At 52.8% G+C, this 18,774-nt stretch overlaps 1 protein-coding gene across 1 annotated transcript in view; it reads right to left on the bottom strand.

The window, feature by feature from the left end:
- Positions 1–18,774, bottom strand: part of TMEM8B (transmembrane protein 8B) — a 40,388-nt gene that overhangs the window by 8,005 nt on the left and 13,609 nt on the right. The window contains exons 4-9 of the mRNA XM_050943573.1: positions 17,309–17,442; positions 16,573–16,844; positions 12,813–13,159; positions 12,386–12,482; positions 11,761–11,884; positions 541–683 (exon numbers count right to left, since the gene is read on the bottom strand). Coding sequence (XP_050799530.1) covers positions 541–683; positions 11,761–11,884; positions 12,386–12,482; positions 12,813–13,159; positions 16,573–16,844; positions 17,309–17,442 — 1,117 coding nt within the window. The remainder of the gene's footprint in view (positions 1–540; positions 684–11,760; positions 11,885–12,385; positions 12,483–12,812; positions 13,160–16,572; positions 16,845–17,308; positions 17,443–18,774) is intronic.

Genomic DNA, 18,774 nt, shown 5'->3' with positions numbered 1-18,774 from the left:
TCACCTGCCCTGCCCCCTCACCTGACCCCAGTGCCCTCACCCCCACCTCCCTCACCTGCCCTGTCCTTACCTCCCTCATCCCCTCACCTGTCCCCACTGCCTTCCCTCATCCACCCCACCTCCCTCAGCTGCCCCATCCCCTCACCTGCCCCTCCCCCTCACCTGCCCCGCCTTCACCTGTCCCCACTGCCATCCCTCATCCACCCCCACCTCCCTCACCACCCCATCCCCTCACCTGCCCCGCCCTCACCTGCCCCCACTGCCTTCCCTCATCCACCCTCACCTGCCCTGTCCTCACCTCCCTCATCCCCTCACCTGTCCCCACTGCCTTCCCTCATCCACCCTCACCTCCCTCACCTGCCCTGTCCTCACCTCCCTCATCCCCTCACCTGCCCCCACTGCCTTCCCTCAACCACCCCCACCTCCCTCAGCTGCCCTGTCCTCACTTCCCTCACCTGGCCCTCCTCACCTGACCCCAGTGCCCTCACCCCCACCTCCCTCACCTGCCCTGCCCCCCTCACCTGCCCCCACTGCGCTCACCTGCTTTGCACTCGCAGGCCGCGTACAGGTAGTTGTTGGTGCGAAGCAGCTTGCACTGGCCGTAGGGGCCGCAGTCGTCGATGCAGGGGGAGAGGTAGGTCCGTAAATACACCTCCGCTGTCACGTTAGCGCAGGGCTCGAACCTGCCACACACAGCCTGGCGTCAGCGTGGGGGAGGAGACAGGAGTGGTACAGGGGACACGAGACTCATGCGACAGACGCTGCCACGCCCCTGGCCTCCCCATGCCCAGCCCCCTAAGCCTGCCACACGTCGGGTGCCAGGGCCAGGCCACGGGCACCACACCACCGCGCAGCACCTGCCAGAGATGCCAAGTCAATGAGTCACCCACCACCAGCCAGCAGGGCCCCAAACCCACGCTGACGCTGCCTGGCTCTGGCACTGACCTCAGACAGACGCACGGGGACAGAGACCTACACTCAGAGGCCTTGTCTTTCCTGGGAGGAAAGGATATCTCCAGCCCTGTGTGACGGTATTAATATGAACTGTGACTGTACCGGATCAGAGGGGTGCTCGTGTTAGCCTGGAGCTGTAAAACACGACAGAGTCCTGTGGCACCTTATAGACTAACAGACATTTTGGAGCATGAGCTTTTGTCGGTGAATACCCACTTCGTCAGATGCATGTAGTGGAAATTTCCAGGGGCAGGTATATATATGCAGGCAAGCTAGAGATAATGAGGTTAGTTCAATCAGGGAGGATGAGGCCCTGTTCTAGCAGTTGAGGTGTGAACACCTAGGTAAGAGAAACTGGTTTTGTAGTTGGCAAGCCATTCACAGTCTTTGTTTAATCCTGAGCTGATGGTGTCAAATTTGCGATGAACTGAAGCTCAGCAGTTTCTCTTTGAAGTCTGCTCCTGAAGTTTTTTTGCTGCAGGATGGGCCACCTTAAGGTCTGCTATAGTGTGGCCAGGGAGGGTGAAGTGTTTTCCTACAGGTTTCTGTATATTGCCATTCCTAATATCTGATTTGTGTCCGTTTATCCTTTTCCGTAGCAACTGTCCAGTTTGGCCGATGTACATAGCAGAGGGGCATTGCTGGCATATGATGGCGTATATTACATTGGTGGATGTGCAGGTGAATGAACCGGTGATGGTGTGGCTGATCTGGTTAGGTCGTGTGATGGTGTCGCTGGTGTAGATATGTGGGCAGAGTTGGCATCAAGGTTTGTTGCATGGATTGGTTCCTGAGCTGGAGTTCCTATGGTGCGGTGTGCAGTTACTGGTGAGAATATGCTTCAGGTTGGCAGGTTGCCAGTGGGCGAGGACTGGCCTGCCACCCAAGGCCTGTGAAAGTGTGGGATCATTGTCCAGGATGGGTTGTAGATCCCTGATGATGCGTTGGAGAGGTTTTAGCTGGGGACTGCATGTGATGGCCAGTGGAGTCCTGTTGGTTTCTTTCTTGGGTTTGTCTTGAAGTAGGAGGCTTCTTGGTACATGTCTGGCTCTGCTGATCTGTTTCCTTATTTCCTCGTGTAACGAACTGGGAATGTTCTTAATGTTTTCTCTGAATACTGTGTTGGTGCCTCAGTGTCCCCTATGCAGTTCTTAAGTATCTAGGTGGTGGAATAAGGGTGTGTGATTGCTGCAGAGCAAAGGGCCAGTGCACATAAGTGCCTGACACTGTCTCCTAGCAACTGATGGCCTGGGTCCCTCCTCTGCAAAGGTGCCAGCTGAAGGTGTTGGAGACAAAGAGATCAGGTGACCTCCTGGCCCAGGAAAGGGGCTGAGCAGAGAGGAGGGGCTGGGGGGGGCTGTTAGTCTGGAGCTGGCTGGGGACGAGGAGTGAAGTGCAGACGTGGGGGTCTGGCTCACTGCCCCCCGGTTCGCTGTATCTACAAGCTCTGTTTTAGACCCTGTTCCTGTCATCGAATAAACCTCTGTTTTACTGGCTGGCTGAGAGTCACGTCTGACTGCGAAGTGGGGGTGCAGGACCCTGTGGCTTCCCCAGGACCCCACTGGGGCGGGCTCGCTGTGGGAAGCGCACGGAGGGGCAGAGGATGCTGAATGCTCCAAGGAGAGACCCAGGAGGTGAAGACGTGTGAGCTTCTTGCCCTGAACAAGTCTGCTCCAAGGGAGAGGAGGCTCCTCAAAGTCCTCACTAGCTTGGTGGGGAGCAGTTCCAGAGCATCGCCTCGTGCAGGTATCGTAGTTTTGAGAATGCTTGGTGAAGATTTTGTAGGTGTTGGTCTCTGTCTGAGGGGTTGGAGCAGATGCGGTTGTACCTCAGTGTGACATTATGAGTGTAACTGCTAAGGAAAGAAATCCTCCTGATAATCTGTGCAGCAGTTTGGTACAACTGAAGGGTGTGAAAGTGATTTAATCAAAGAAGTTTCAGTTCCTAACAGCCAGAAATTTTCTGTGGTGAATGGATCCACTGACTTTCCTTTTGAAAGATCCAGTGTGGGGAGCTTTGAGAAGGTCTCAGATGGAGTAGAAGCTGCTAAGAAAGTTGAGCAGCCCTATAACCACGTGGCTGTGTGTGGCCAGCTTGTTGGGAGGACAATGGTGTTGAAACAGGACTGTCTCCATGCTGATTCTGGAGTGAGCAGTCTGTGCTTCAGGGTCTGAGGACAGATTTGGTTACTGGTGTTTCAGAGCAAAACAGTTTTATGTTCGAATGCTTGAGGATGCAGGGGAAAGCAAGCAAACTCTCACCCTCAGGCTATTTGGATTTGTGTGGTAAGACAGAGTCCAGCCTTGGAATTGGTAGCAGCTGAAAATCTAAAAGTTAGTGTCTGTGTTGATGCAAATTATTTGGCTGGCAGGGAGAAGAAAGACTTGCTAATAGCTGTTAGCACAGAGAGCCCACCTCATCAGCCAGTGAATTCTGTTAAGCAAGAGAAATCAGGGTTTGAGCCTGCAGGACAAGGAGGAAAGAGAAAACTGAATTTTGCAAAGGGAAGCCACAGGGTAACTCTAAAATGCCAAAACTCCAATGGTATTGAGCCAAAGGTGGGCATGACAAACATGATTGTAGATGGACACTTGCAGTGAATTTGTTATTATTGCTAATGGTGATTTTTGTAACTGTGTTGCTATTTCCAAGAACTGTAAAAATGTACAATGTGCCTAATCTTTTGGAAAATCCCTTGAACATGTTCAAAGTGATACATAAGAACACATCTTATGTTTAAAGGCCTTGTAATGCTAATGTTGCACTGTTAATGCCTGTAAACAGTGTTAGAACTTTTCACAAGGAAAAAACATTCCAGACTTGATGTGTTGTATAAAAAGGGAAACTGAGGCACACTATCATATTGCTTCCATGGCTAAATGCTAAAATTCTTGTACTGTGAACAACATTAATATCTATGTTGATTTGATGTTAATTGGGTTCCAAACATTTGCCAGAGCTTGTATAGATAAAATAGCTAGTTTCTTTAGCTCTTGGCAAGATTACATGAAACATAAAGGAATCATTTTGCAAAAGCAGATCCAATCCACTATTGTTCTAACTAAGTTTTACCTTGAGTTTGTAAAGAGATTCAATCATGTTATTAAACATAAGTTTGGTAAACCACTTCTGTTATACATTGACATGGCTTCTAACCCAGTATAAGCTGTAATGAGACAGAACCCAGGATGGGGAGGTTTTGGGATGCAGTCAGTGATGTTTGTGTCATCCCTTCCTGCATCAATTTTGCGTTGGGGGTGTGACGTTATGAGTGTAATATAATATTTCATTGGAAGGTGACAGGGCCAGAAAGAGTTAATTAACTCAGACTGACCTGACCCATGAGTGAACTGTAGAAACTGGTTAGGAAGATATATAAATGAACAGAGTGCTGAAATGCAAGTCTGCATTGTTAAAGGTAAAAGAGTAGATGTTTGCTCAGGTCTTGTGATGTAAGCAAACAAGTTGTCTATTGCTATAGCTTTAATTCAAAGATCAAAAAAGGAATATTAACATTTAGGAAGATACTTGAGTGCAATAGTATTATTGTCTGTGTGTCTCTTTGAAGGTTGTGGTAACCTGTGTCTGAACTGTATAATGGATAAATTACCCTGTGCTAATTGCCAGGATGGTTGGAAGGAGAGTTGAGCCTATTGTTTTCTCAGGCCCAAAGGCTGCTGGAAATGTATAAGAACTCTGGGACATGATCCTGCTTCATCTCAGATCTGCTTTGGGTTTCAAGAGGGGGAAACCTTAAGCTACAAGGATTGAGATCCCCAGTCACTGACTGGAGCCACCCTGAATATGGACATTGGACTATAACCTATGGACTATTTCTGAAAGGACTTTGGGCAACTACAAGCTCATCTCTACTGTGCATCTGAACCTCAAGAATTGAATTCAAGTCTGTCTGTATATTGATCTTTTAACCAACACTCTCTCGCTTTTCTTTTTTAATAAATTTTAGCTTAGTTAATAAGAATTGGCTGTAGCGTGTATTTTGGGGTAAGATCTAAGTTATAATTGGACCTGGGTGTGTGGCTGATCCTTTGGGATTGGAAGAACCTTTTCTTTTATATGGTGAGATAAGATTTTCAGGAATCATCATCATATATAACAGGTGTGTCTGGACGGAGGCCTGCGGCAGGGCACTTTAAGGGAACTGCATGGTTTGGACTTCTAAGTGACCAGTGAGGTACTATAGAAGCTGTTTTCTGCTGGTTGGTAAATCTAACTATTGGAATAACCACCAGCGTTTGGGGTTTGTCTGCCCCATTTTGTTTGCAGTTTACCCTGATTGAGTGATCTCAGCTGGCTCCCACAGGCAGCACCGTCACACTCAGTGCCTGGCTGTAGACAATGGATTGTGTGGTGTGTCCAGGATGGAAGCTGGAGGTATAGTGGTCGGTGGGTTTTCGGTATAGGGTGGTGTTAACGTGACCGTCACTTATTTATACTGTGGTGTCTAGGAAGTGGACCTCCAGTGTAGATTGGTCCAGACTGAGGTTGATGGTGGGGTGGAAGTTGTTGAAATTGTGGTGGAATTCTTCCAGAGTCTCCTTTTCATGGGTCCAGATGATGAAGATGTCATCAATGTAGCGTAGGGAGAGAAGGGGCGTGAGTGGAAGAGCTGAGGAAGCGTTGTTCCAGGTTGGCCATAAAAATGTTGGCATATTGTGGGGCCATGCGGGTGCCCAAAGTGGTGCCACTGATTTGGAGATATATATTGTCACCAAATTTGAAATAATTGTGCGTGAGGATAAAGTCACAGAGCTCAGCAACAAGTTGTGCTGTGGCATCATCAGGGATACTGTTCCTGACAGCTTGTATTCCATCTGTGTGTGGGATGTTGATTTTAACAAATAGGGAGGAATTCGCTGAGAATTTGAAAGTAGAAGGAAGCTTGGGTGAAAGTGATCATGAAATCATAGAGTTTGCAATTCTAAGGAAGGGTAGAAGGGAGTATAGCAAAATAGAGACAATGGATTTCAGGAAGGTGGATTTCGGTAAGCTCAGAGAGCTGATAGGTAAGGTCTCATGGGAATCAAGACTGAGGGGAAAAACAACTGAGGAGAGTTGGCAGTTTTTCAAAGGGACGCTATTAAGGGCCCAAAAGCAAGCTATTCCGCTGGGTAGGAAAGATAGAAAATGTGGCAAAAGACCAGCTTGGCTTAACCACGAGATCGTGCATGATCTAAAAAATTAAAGGGAGTCATATAAAAAATGGAAACTGGGACAGATTACAAAGGATGAATATAGGCAAACAACACAGGAATGCAGGGGCAAGATTAGAAAGGCAAAGGCACAAAATGAGCTCAAACTAGCTATGGGAATAAAGGGAAACAAGAAGACTTTTTATCAATACATTAGAAGCAAGAGGAAGACCAAGGACAGGGTAGGCCCACTGCTCAGTGAGGAGGGGGAAACAGTAACAGGAAACTTGGAAATGGCAGAGATGCTTAATGACGTCTTTGTTCCAGTCTTCTCTAAGAAGTCTGAAGGAATGTCCAATATAGTGAATGCTTACGGGAAGAGGGTAGGTTTAGAAGATAAAATAAAAAAAGAGCAAGTAAAAAATCACTTAGAACTAAGTTAGATGCCTGCAAGTCACCAGGGCCTGATGAAATGCATCCTAGAATACTCAAGGAGCTAATAGAGGAGGTATCTGAGCCTCTAGCTCTTATCTTTGGAAAATCATGGGAGACGAGAGAGATTCCAGAAGACTAGAAAAGGGCAAACATAGTGCCTATCTATAAAAAGGGAAATAAAAACAACCCAGGAAACTACAGACCAGTTAGTTTAACTTCTGTGCCAGGGAAGATAATGGACCCAATAATTAAGGAAATCATCTGCAAACACTTGGAAGGTGGTAAGGTGATAGGGAATAGCCAGCATGGATTTGTAAAGAAGAAATCTTGTCAAACCAATCTGATAGCTTTCTTTAATAGGATAACGAGTCTTGTGGATAAGGGAGAAGCGGTGGATGTGGTATACCTAGACTTTAGTAAGGCATTTGATATGGTCTCGGATGATATTCTTATCAATAAACAAGGCAAATACAACTTAGATGGGGCTAAGGTGGGTGCATAACTGGCTGGATAACCGTACTCAGAGAGTAGTTATTAATGGTTCCCAATCCTGCTGGAAAAGGGGTGTCCACAGGGGTGTGTTTTGGGACCGGCTCTGTTCAATATCTTCTTCAACGACTTAGATGTTGGCAAAGAAAGTACGCTTATTAAGTTTGCAGATGATACCAAACTGGGAGGGATTGCAAATTCTTTGGAGGACAGGGTCAAAATTCAAAATGACCTAGACAGATTGGAGAAATGGTCTGAGGTAAACCGGATGAAGTTTAACAAAGACAAATGCAAAGTGCTCCACTTAGGAAGGAACAATCAGTTTCACACATACAGAATGGGAGGAGACTGTCTAGGAAGGAGTATGGCAGAAAGAGGTCTGGGGACTAGGGGTCATAGTGGACCACAAGCTTAATATGAGTCAACAGTGTGATGCTGTTGCAAAAAAAGCAAACGTGATTCTGGGATGCATTAACAGGTGTGTTGTAAACAAGACACGAGAAGTCATTCTTCTGCTCTACTCTGCACTGGTCAGGCCTCAGCTGGAGTATTGTGTCCAGTTGTGGGCACCGCATTTCAAGAAAGATGTGGAGAAATTGGAGAGGGTCCAGAGAAGAGCAACAAGAATGATTAAAGGTCTTGAGAACATGACCTATGAAGGAAGGCTGAAGAAATTGGGTTTCTTTAGTTTGGAAAAGAGAAGACAGAGAGGGGACGTGATAGCAGTTTTCAGGTATCTAAAAGGGTGTCATCAGGAGGAGGGAGAAAACTTGTTCACCTTAGCCTCCAATGATAGAACAAGAAGCAATGGGCTTAAACTGCAGCAAGGGAGATTTAGGTTGGACATTAGGAAAAAGTTCCTAACTGTCAGAGTGGTTAAACACTGGAATAAATTGCTTAGGGAGGTTGTGGAATATTTAAGAGTAGGTTAGATAAGTGTCTATCAGGGATGGTCTAGACAGTATTTGGTCCTGCCATGAGGGCAGGGGACTGAACTCGATGATCTCTCGAGGTCCCTTCCAGTCCTAGAATCTATGAATCTATGAATCTATGTTTGTGTAGAGAGCTTCCACATACCTGGTGGCTAGAATGATATTTTCTGGAAGATCACCAATGCATTGTAGTTTTCTCAGGAAATCAGTGGTGTCATGGAGAAGGCTGGGAGTGCTGGTGGCGTAGGGTCTGAGTAGAGAGTCCACATATCAGGATAGCAGCAAAGAGTCCTGTGGCACCTTATAGACTAACAGATGTATTGGAGCATGAGCTTTCGTGGGTGAATACCCACTTTGTCATGCATCTGATGAAGTGGGTATTCACCCACGAAAGCTCATGCTCCAATACGTCTGTTAGTCTATAAGGTGCCTGTCATAAACAGATAGTAGGAGTTAATAGAACAGAAGTACTTTATATCTCTTTTGCCTGTAAAGGGTTAACAAGTTCTGTAAGCCTGGCTGTCACCTGACGAGAGGAGCAATCAGGGGACAGGACACTTTCAAATCTTGAGGGAGGGAAGTTTGTGTGTGTGCTGTTAGTGTTTGGTTTTTGTTCTCTCTGGGTTCTGAGAGGGACCAGACGTGCAACCAGGTTTCTCTCCAATCTCTCTGATACAGGTTCCTATAGGTCCAGAATAGTGAGTACTAGGTAGATAAGGCGAGTTAGGCTTATGGTTGTTTTCTTTATTTGCAAATGTGTATTTGGCTGGAAGGATTTTAATTTGTATTTGTATACTCAGGCTGGGAGGGTATTCCCAGTGTCTATAGCTGAAAGACCCTGTAACATATTCCATCTTCAATTTACAAAGATAATTGTTACTGTTTTTTCTCTCTTTAATTAAAAGTTTCTTGTTTAAGAACCTGATTTTTTTTTATTCTGGTGAGACCCCAGGGGACTGGGTCTGGATCCACCAGGGAATTGGTGGGGAGAAAGGAGGGAAGGGGGAGAGAGAGGTTAATTTTCTCTCTGGGTTAGGATTACTGTCTCTCTCAGGGAGAGTCTGGGAGGGGGAGAGAGAAGGAGGGGGAAGGTGCATTTTCCTCTCTGTTTAAGATTCAAGGAGTTTGAATCACAGTGATCTTCCAGGGTAACCCAGGGAGGGGAAGCCTGGGAGAGGCAATGGTGAGGGAAAGGGTTTACTTTCCTTGTGGTAAGATCCAGAGGGACTCGGTCTTGGGGTTCCCCGGGCAAGGTTTTTGGGGGGACCAGAGTGTAGCAGGCACTGGAATTCCTGGTTGGTGGCAGCGCTACAAGTACTAAGCTGGTAATTGAGCTTAGAAGAATTCATGCTGGTACCCCATCTTTTGGATGCTAAGGTTCAGAGTGGGGAATTATACCATGACAGTGCCACAGGACTCTTTGCTGCTTTTACAGATCCAGACTAACACAGCTACCCCTCTGAAAATTGATATCAAGATAGTCCTTCATGAGAGTGCCAATGCCCGAGATGATGGGGCGTCCAGGATTTCCGGGTTTGTGGATCTTGGGTAGTAGATAGAATAACCCTGGTCAGGGCTTTAAGGGTATGTTGATTTGTTCCAATATTAGTGAAGGGAGTGTCCTGAGTAGACATTGCAGTTTCGTAGTGTATTCCTCAGTGGGATCTGAGGGAAGTGGCCTGTAGAATTTGGTATTGGTGAGTTGTCTGGCGGCCTCCTTTTGGTAGTTAGACCCGTTCATGATGACAACAGCACCTCCTTCATCAGCCTCTTTGATGATAATGTCTGGGTGGTTTCTGAGGCTGTGGATGGCATTGCGTTCTGCACGACTTAGGTTATGAGGCAAGCGATGTTGTTTTTCCACAATTTCTGCCTGTGCATGTCAGTGGAAGCATTCAATGTATAGGCCCAGACTGTCGTTTCAACTGTGAATGGCTAGCCGACTACAAAAGCAGTTTCTCCTCCCATGGTGTTCACACCTCAACTGCTAGACCAGGGCCTCATCCTCCCTGATTGAACTGACCTCGTTATCTCTATACTGATGCTTGCCTGCATATTTATACCTGCCTCTGAAACTTTCCATTACATGCATCTGACGAAGTGGGTATTCACCCGTGAAAGCTCATGCTCCAAAACGTCTGTTAGTCTATAAGGTGCCACAGGACTCTGTCGCTTGTGAGTGTATAGATCATTGTTCCAACCCAGGTCATATAGTGGCACCAAATCTTGTACAATGGAGGTCAAGTGAGGTGTCTCAGACAAGGTTCTGGGTTGCTGGTTATGATTGTGCTGTCTGGGTGCATGTATCATTTTTGTATTTAAAGTTATAAGTATTGGCTCTATCCTGTCTGTGTTTCACACTTGTGCTGTGCTTCTAGATGACACCCCAGACAATTTAGCATCAGCACTGCCTGGCCTGCTTGATGGCCCATTAAGGACCATCAGCTAATGCAACTGACCCATTGAGAGAAGCAGATACACCTTGTGACTCAGCAGGGCAGGGACAGGCCTATGGACAGAACTCAGGTTTTTCCAGGCCACGTGCTGGGTAGTTTGCGATTGGGATAAAGGAAGTGGAGGCCACATGGCAAGAGGCTATAAAAGGCAGCTGCATCTCATCCATCTTGTCTTCAATCCTGCTTCTGACCTCTGGAGGGACTTTGCTACAAACTGAAGTTCTGAACAAAGGACTGAATGACCCTCCCAGCTGGGGATGTTCTCCAGAGACTTGATTTGAACCTGCAGTTTACTCCATCACTGCTACAAGCCTGAACTAAGAACTTTGCCATTACCGTATGTAATTCATTCCATTTAACCAATTCTAGCTCTCATCTCTATCTTATTCCTTTTATGAATAAACCTTTAGATTTTAGATTCTAAAGGATTGGCAACAGCGTGATTTGTGGGTAAGATCTGATTTGTATATTGACCTGAGTCTGGGGCTTGGTCCTTTGGGATCAGGAGAACCGTTTTCTTTTATTGGCGTTTTGGTTTCATTAACCATTCATCCCCAGGATGAGTGGGACTGGTGGCAACACTGGGAGACTGGAGTGTCTAAGGGAACTGCTTGTGTGACGTGTGGTTAGCCAGTGGGGTGAGACTGGCGCGCACAGGCTGGCTGTGGAGTTGCTCTGCAGTGATGGCTGTGTGGACCCATCGCTCTAGCTGGTGGGGGCTCCAAGGAAGAGCAGGTGCCCAGGGGGACAACTGGGCCAAGGGGGGGGGGGCTGTCAGGGGGGACCCTGGGAAGCCAGCCTGGCACAGGCCCCGGGATGCTGCAGAAGCCAGGCTGGGCTGTGCCCCTCAGGGTGGCCGGGCAGTCACTGGCAGACCCAGCTGTTTTCCCCACTGCTCGGAGTAAGCAGCGCTGTGGGGTTGGGCAACCAGGCAGCACACTCCCGGCTCCCAGCCCCCAACGGCCCTGCCGGCTCAGCACGTGCCCGGATCCCAGGCCCGCCCTGGAGGAGGGAGAGGGGCAGGGCTCCCCACGGGGCGGCCCCACTGGAGGCAGGCACAGCCAGCTCTGAGCTGCCACTCGGCTCCACGGGCCAGTTCAAGTAGCCAAGTACAATAAGGCCCAGAGAGTCCCCCAGCCCCCACCCTCTTGCCAGGGCCGCCCCGCCAAATGCCCCCTGCCCATGGGCCATCCCCCGCTGTGAGCCGAGGGGCAGCGGGTCCCACTCCACCCTCAGCTGCAGCTCACACCCCTGAGCTCCACCCGAGCCCCTCTCCATGCCCCAGGCGCCCCCCAGTGCCAGCCCAGCCCCGGCGCGGCCCCTGGCGTGGGGCTCCCTTACCCGTGCTCCGTGGCGCAGAGCGAGCGCAGGCTCAGGTACCAGCTGCCAGTCTGGGGGTAGGGGATCCGTACGCGGGCCAGGCTGGCCGTGCTGTTGGCAGACAGCAGGAATCCAGCCAGGGACCCTGCAGGGAGGCAAGCGGCAGTGAGCAGGGGCTGGGGTGCAGGACCTCCCTGCTCTGTCCTGGCAGCCCCACAGGGGCCATGCAAAGGGAGGCGCGCTGGGGCTTGTGGGCAATGGTGTGGGGGGGGAGAGTCCCCCACTCCCCGTTATGCCGCGTTTCCCATCCCAGGCCCCTCCCCGCCTGTGGGGTGTGGGGCAGCCCACGCTGTAGTGATGGGGCCCAGCTACACCCAGAGCCGCTCCGAGCTCTCCCCCCACGCAGCAGTCGGGGTGTCACTGGGGCCGGCTGGGAACACCTTTCACTGAACCACAGCCGCTGGCTGCAGACGGCTCTGCCTCCACACAGGCTGTTCGGAGTTAGCTGGCCTGGTCTAAGCCAGTGACCCCCTCCTGCTCCAGCCCCTCACCTGCAGCGCCCCCCGCTGGGCGCCCCGACAGCCCCAGGCCCACCCCTCTGGCGCCACCTACTGGGGAGCATGGAGGTGGGCGCAGGCAGCCTCACCTGTCTCACAGGTGACAGACGCGTTGTCTCCTGCCATCAGCGGGACCCCGTGGGTCAGACACCCAAAGACCGTCACGTTCTCCCCCCGCAGGGATGACTGAAAGGGACAGAGCCCAGCAGTGAGTTCCTGACATTCCAGCCTGGGCCCCCCACAGCTCTGCCAGTGCCCCCCATCCCTAAGCCACAGCCCCCCTCATCCCAGCCCCGGGCACCCCATAACCCCACAGCTCTGCCAGTGCCCCCCATCCCTGAGCCACAGCTCCCCCATCCCAGTCCTGGGCTCCCCACAACCCCACAGCTCTGCTGCTGCCCCTAAACCTTGAGCCACAGCCCCCCCCATCCCAGCCCCGGGCACCCCGCAGCCCTGCCAGTGCCCCAGCCCCTGAGTCATGCTGCCCTGCCCTCGCCATGGGAGGGGGTCACTCACCACATTGAGTTTGAGCTCCAGGTTGAGCACCCCCCCGCTGTCCAGCACTGGCAGCAGGCTGATGCCGAAGACTGCGGGCCGGTCGGGTGGCACCGAGACGTTGGGCCCGAAGAAGATGTAGAAGTGGACAGAAAAGGTGTCCAGCTCGTTGCGCAGTGTGGGCCGGATGGGCCAGCAGCGCTCGCCAGGGGGTGGCACAGCTGGTGGTGGCTGGGTGCTGTTCGGTGCCACGGAGGGCAGGATCTCCCCCAGTGACAGGCTGACCAAGGCTCCAAAGGACTGGGGCATGTTCATGGCAGCAGCGGGGAGCAGGACAGGCGCTCGGGACAGGCCGGGCCTGGAGCAGTCTGCAGGGGACAAGAGCAGTGCCATCACCGGGCTCCCCGGGCTGCCCTCCCTGCCAGCCTCAGCACGTGCCCTTCTGACACCCTGGCCCCATCCCTGCCCCCGGGTGAGTCTCTCTTCCCAGAGAGTCTCAGGCCAGAAAGTGCCGCTGTGACCAGTCTCCCCCAGCATCGCCCAGGCCAGGAACCCACCCACCCCCGTGCTAACCCCTGGGCATATCTCTCAGAAACCAGCTGTGACGTTATGAAGGTTGTGACATTACTGACATGAATTCAGTCCGTATAGACCATGGTTGCAACCAAAGTCCTGTAGTGGCACCAAATCTTGTATAAAGGGGTTCAAATAAGGTTTTTAAGACAAGGTTATGGTTTTTGGGTTATAATTATTCTGTCTATATGTGTGTATCACATATGTGTGTAGTTGAAGTTACGAATATTAGCTCTATACTGTCTGTATTTCAAACTTGTGCTGTGCTTCTGGGTGACATCCCAGACAAGTTGGTGTTAGCTCTGCCTAGCCTGCTTGATGGCCCATTAAGGACCATCAGCTACACAATTGACCCATGGAGAGAAGGCGGATACGCCTTGTAACTCAGCAGGGTGTGCAGGGACTTGCCCATGTGAATCCAGGCTCCACGTTGCTGTAATTTTCCACGAGAACAAAGAGGTTCTTACACCTGGAAGAGCCTATATAAGGCTAATGCCTCATCTCCGTCTTGTCTTCAATCCTGCTTCCTACCTCTGGAGGGACTTTGCTACAGACTGAAGCTCTGCACAAAGGACTGAATGACCCATCCCAGCAGGGGATGTTCTCCAGAGACTTGATTTAAACCTGCAGTTTACTCCATCACTGCTACAAGCCTGAACTAAGAACTTTGCCATCACTGTATGGAATTGATTCCATTTAACCAATTCTAGCTCTCATCTCTCTCTTTTTCCCTTTATGAATAAACCTTTAGATTTTAGATGCTAAAGGACTGGCCACAGTGTGATTTGTGGGTAAGATCTGATGTGTATATTGACCTGGGTCTAGGTCTGGGTCTTGGTTCTTTGGGATCGAGAGAACCGTTTTCTTTTATTGGGGTGTTGGTTTTCATAACCATTCATCCCCAGGACGACTGGGACTGGTGGTGATACTGGGAGACTGGAGTATCTAAGGCAGGGGTCCGCAACCTTTCAGAAGTGCTGTGCCGAGTCTTCATTTATTCACTCTAATTTAAGGTTTCGCGTGTCAGTAATACATTTGAACGTTTTTAGAAGGTCTCCTTCTATAAGTCTATAATATAGAACTAAACTATTGTTAAAGCAGCAAAGAGTCCTGTGGCATCTTATAGACTAACCAATGTTTTGGAGCATGAGCTTTCATGGGTGAATACGAATGCATCTGACGAAGTGGGTATTTACCCACGAAAGCTCATGCTCCAATACATCTGTTAGTCTCTAAGGTGCCACAGGATTCTTTGCTGCTTTTACAGATCCAGACTAACACGGCTACCCCTCTGATACTAAACTATTGTTGTATGTAAAGTAAATAAGGTTTTTTAAATGTTTAAGAAGCTTCATTTAAAATTAAATTAAATTGCAGAGCCCCCCGGACCGGTGGCCAGGACTCGGGCAGTGTGAGTGCCACTGAAAATCAGCTCGTGTGCCGCCTTCCGCACCCGTGCCATAGGTTGCCTACCCCTGGTCTAAGGAAATCGCTTGTGTGACTTGCGGTTAGCCAATGAGGTGAGACCAAAGTCCTCTTTGTCTGGCTGTTTTGGTTTGCCTTGGTGTGCACAGAAACCCCAGCCTTGGGCTGTAACTGCACTGCTCTGAGCAATTTGTCCTGAACTGGCACTCTTAGCTGTATATTGATCTTTTAACCAACACTCTCTCTCTTTTTTTTTTTAATAAATTTTAGCTTAGTTAATAAGAATTGGCTCTAAGCATGCATTTTGGGTAAGATCTAAGTTATCATTTGACCTGGGTGTGTGGCTGATCCTTTGGGATTGAAAGAATCTTTTCTTTTATATGATGAGATAAGATTTTCAGGAATCATCATCGTATCTGACGTGTGTGTCTGGATGGAGGCCTGAGGCTGGGCACTTTAAGGGAACTGCATGGTTTGGACTTCTGAGTAACCAGAGAGGTACTGTAGAAGCTGTTCTGTGCTGGCTGGTAAATCTAAGTATTGGAATAACCACCAGCGTTTGGGGTTTGTCTGCCCTGTTCTGTTTGCAGTTCACCCTAATTGAGTGACCTCAGCTGGCTCCCATGGGCAGTATCGTCACACCAGCCAATCTGGATTTCACAACTGTCAGGGATGGAGACACCACCCCAGCCCTTGTGGAGTTGTTCCAGTATGTTAATGACTCCGTTTCCCTGGGGAGGGCTCTGCCTGGCTGGTGGGGGTGGGGGTGGCTGCGTTTGCTGCTAGGATGCTGCTAGGATGCAATGTCAGGCATTGGGATGAAGTGGGCTTTCTTGGTGATTTTTTTTTTAGGATGCCTGTGTGTGCCTCAGTTTCCCCCTACACTTGCATGGCTACCCTGTGGGGGGAAGGATTGCATTTGCTCTCAGGGCAGGCTAAGAGACATGGAGGGGAGGAGTGTCGCCAGGCTGACTGAGCTGTAGGCCCCCTAGCAATGGAGGATCTGTCACCAGGCTCCCAAGGACCCAGAGGAGGACGATTTCCTCTCTCTCCGTGGGGAAGCAGAGCTCAGACCCCAGCTCAGAACAAAGGAGTGGGGGACGGGAGGTGACCGTGGGACCATCACCAGGGAACTGACAGAGGAGGGCCAGAGAGAGACACGAGCTGGAACATGGGCTCACCACAGCCTGGCGGGTGAATTGCTCTGGGCTCAGGTGCTTCACCCTTCAACGGACAGACCCGACCGAGCGCTGCTGGGCCCTGCACAGGGGACATGTCTCTCCCAGACTCTGGCTGGCAGGCAGGGCTCCGGGGGCTCCATCTCACAGGGGACAGGGCTGGGGGCTCCCTGGAAGAAGAGAGGGGCCCCATGGGGGGCTGGCACAAGGAAGAGTCCCTCCAGCAAAGCTGGGGCCACAGCCCTGGTGCTGAGGTGACTTGAGCACCTGGCGGGGGGCGGGGGGGGGGCGGAGAGCTGCTTCGTGAAGCTGGTTCTGCTGCCAGCAAAGACAGACCTGGTGCTGCCCACACCTGGTCTCAGACATGGCCTGCCCAGCCCAAGTTCAGTGCTGGGGAGAGAACCCAGGCATCCTGGCTTTCAGCCCCCACCCCCGACACCCTCCCAGAGCCAGGCGAGAACCCAGGAGCCTGGGCGGGGGCCTCTGTGCACAGGGGCCCAACCCCCATCCCCTGGACTCTAGTGGGGGCTGCACAGGGTCAGGTCCTGGGGCCCTGGGGTGGTTCCCCTGCCAGTTGCCCCACGGCCCTGCCCCACGGCTCTCACCTGTGAGCTGCACGGTGAGCTGGAAGTGGATGGGGCCCGGCACTCCCAGGGCCTTCTCCAGCAGCACATAGTACCAGTGCTGCCAGAGGGGCAGCTCCAGCGCCAGCTGGCAAGGCGCCCGCTCCCGGCAGTCCAGGCCGCTGGAGTTGTGCAGCGGGGGGGCCTTGGCTCGCACCGTCAGCCAGAGCGGGCAGCCCGCGGCGCTGTGGTTCCCAGCCCGGCAGCCCAGCACCTGCACCAGCACCCGCGACGTGTGGCTGGGCACGAAGACCCTGCAGAGGAGGGGAGCGTCAGCACTGTGGGGCCCCCATGGCGAGACTGGCACTGCCCCCCCTAGAGACCACGTGCCCAGCGCCAGGAGCCAGGCCCCCTCCTGTGGGCCACACACAACCCAGGACGTTCCCACGCCACCCGCTCCTGCCCCACCCCTTTGGCATGGGAGCCGGGGCCCTGTAACCTCCAGGCAGCGGGAGTTTAGACTGAGTCTGCCCATGGGGGAACCCGCTCGGGGCAAGGCGTCCCCTGAGAATGGGGAGGGGGCTCAATGATCTGCTGCTGCCGCCCCCCAAAGGAGGGGCCACCTTCACCGCCGGCTAGGCGCAGTTATTGGGAGGGGCAGGAAGTGGGGAGATCCCCTGCCACTGAAGGGGACCTCAGCCTCAGCCCCAAGCAGGGAGCTGGGAGAGCCCCCGGCACAGAGCAGTGACCCCCCAGCAGGGCCCCCCACCCCCCTCACTTGTAGAGGCTGGAGCGGTTGTGGGGCGCGATGGTCTGGGTGCTGACATAGCCGGGGTACAGCACGGCGATCCCCACGAGGCGCTGCACGATGAGCTGGGGCTGAAACAGGTACTGGCACTCTTCGTACAGACCCTGGGGGTGAGAGGGGGGCGTCAGAGTGGGGCTGGGCACTGAGCCTCCCCACCCCCTCATGGCCAGGTCTGGGCACCCCGAGCCCTCCCCCACCAGCCTCCCCACCCCTTCACAGCCAGGTCCGAGCACCCCGAGCCCTCCCCCACCAGCCTCCCCACCCACTCACAGCCAGGTCCGGGCACCCCGAGCCCTCCCCCACCAGCCTCCCCACCCCTTCACAGCCAGGTCCGGGCACCCCGAGCCCTCCCCCATCGGCCTCCCCACCCACTCATGGCCAGGTCTGGGCACCCCGACCCCACCCCCACCGACTTCCCCACCCCCTCACGGCCAGGTCTGGGCACCCCGAGCCCTCCCCCACCAGCCTCCCCATCCCTACACAGCCAGGTCCGGGCACCCCGAGCCCTCCCCCATCGGCCTTCCCACCGGTTCACAGCCAGGTCCGGGCACCACGAGCCCTCCCCCACCAGCCTCCCCACCCCTTCACAGCCAGGTCTGGGCACCCCGAGCCCTCCCCCACCAGCCTCCCCATCCCTACACAGCCAGGTCCGGGCACCCCGAGCCCTCCCCCACCAGCCTCCCCACCCCATTCACAGCCAGGTCCGGGCACCCCGAGCCCTCCCCCACCAGCCTCCCCACCCCTTCACAGCCAGGTCCGGGCACCCCGAGCCCTCCCCCACCGACTTCCCCACCCCCTCACGGCCAGATCTGGGCACCCTCGACCCCTTCCCCATCGGCCTCCCCACCCCCTCACGGCCAGGTCCGGGCACCCTGATCCCTCCCCCACCGGCCTCCCCACCCCCTCATGGCCAGATCTGGGCACCCCCGACCCCTCCCCCACTGGCCTCCCCACCCCCTCATGGCCAGGTCCGGGCACCCCTCTCCCCCACTGAGTCTCCCCACCCCCTCACGGCCAGGTCCGGGCACCCCACTCCCTCACCATCTCACAGCCGGGTCTGGGCACCCCTCCCCCTCACGGCCAGAACTGGGCACCCCCAGCCCCACCAGCCTCGCCACTCCCTCACGGCCAGATCCAGGCACCCCTCCCTCTCCCCCATGGGCCCCCCCTACCCCCTCACAGCCAGATCCGATCGCCCTGCCCTGCAGTCTGCTGTAACAAAGTTGCATGTTGTGCATGAATAAGGTGTGCGCCTCAGTTTCCCCTCTGTGCTGCATGTGTAACTAGGTGGTGGCAAAAGGTGATTTATTCTTGCAGGTGTGGCTGCCGCCTGGCTCAGACCATGGCCTGGACATTTTGTAATCCAGCAACTGCCGGCCCTGGGGCCCACCCTCTGCAAGAGGCCAGGTGCCCGCGACTAGCTGGAGAACAAAGAG

Source organism: Gopherus flavomarginatus, chromosome 3 (genome assembly GCF_025201925.1).
Source record: "Gopherus flavomarginatus isolate rGopFla2 chromosome 3, rGopFla2.mat.asm, whole genome shotgun sequence".
NCBI lineage: Eukaryota > Metazoa > Chordata > Testudines > Testudinidae > Gopherus > Gopherus flavomarginatus.
The sequence above is the reverse complement of the archived record's forward strand: the minus strand, read 5'-3'. Positions and strand labels throughout refer to the sequence as shown.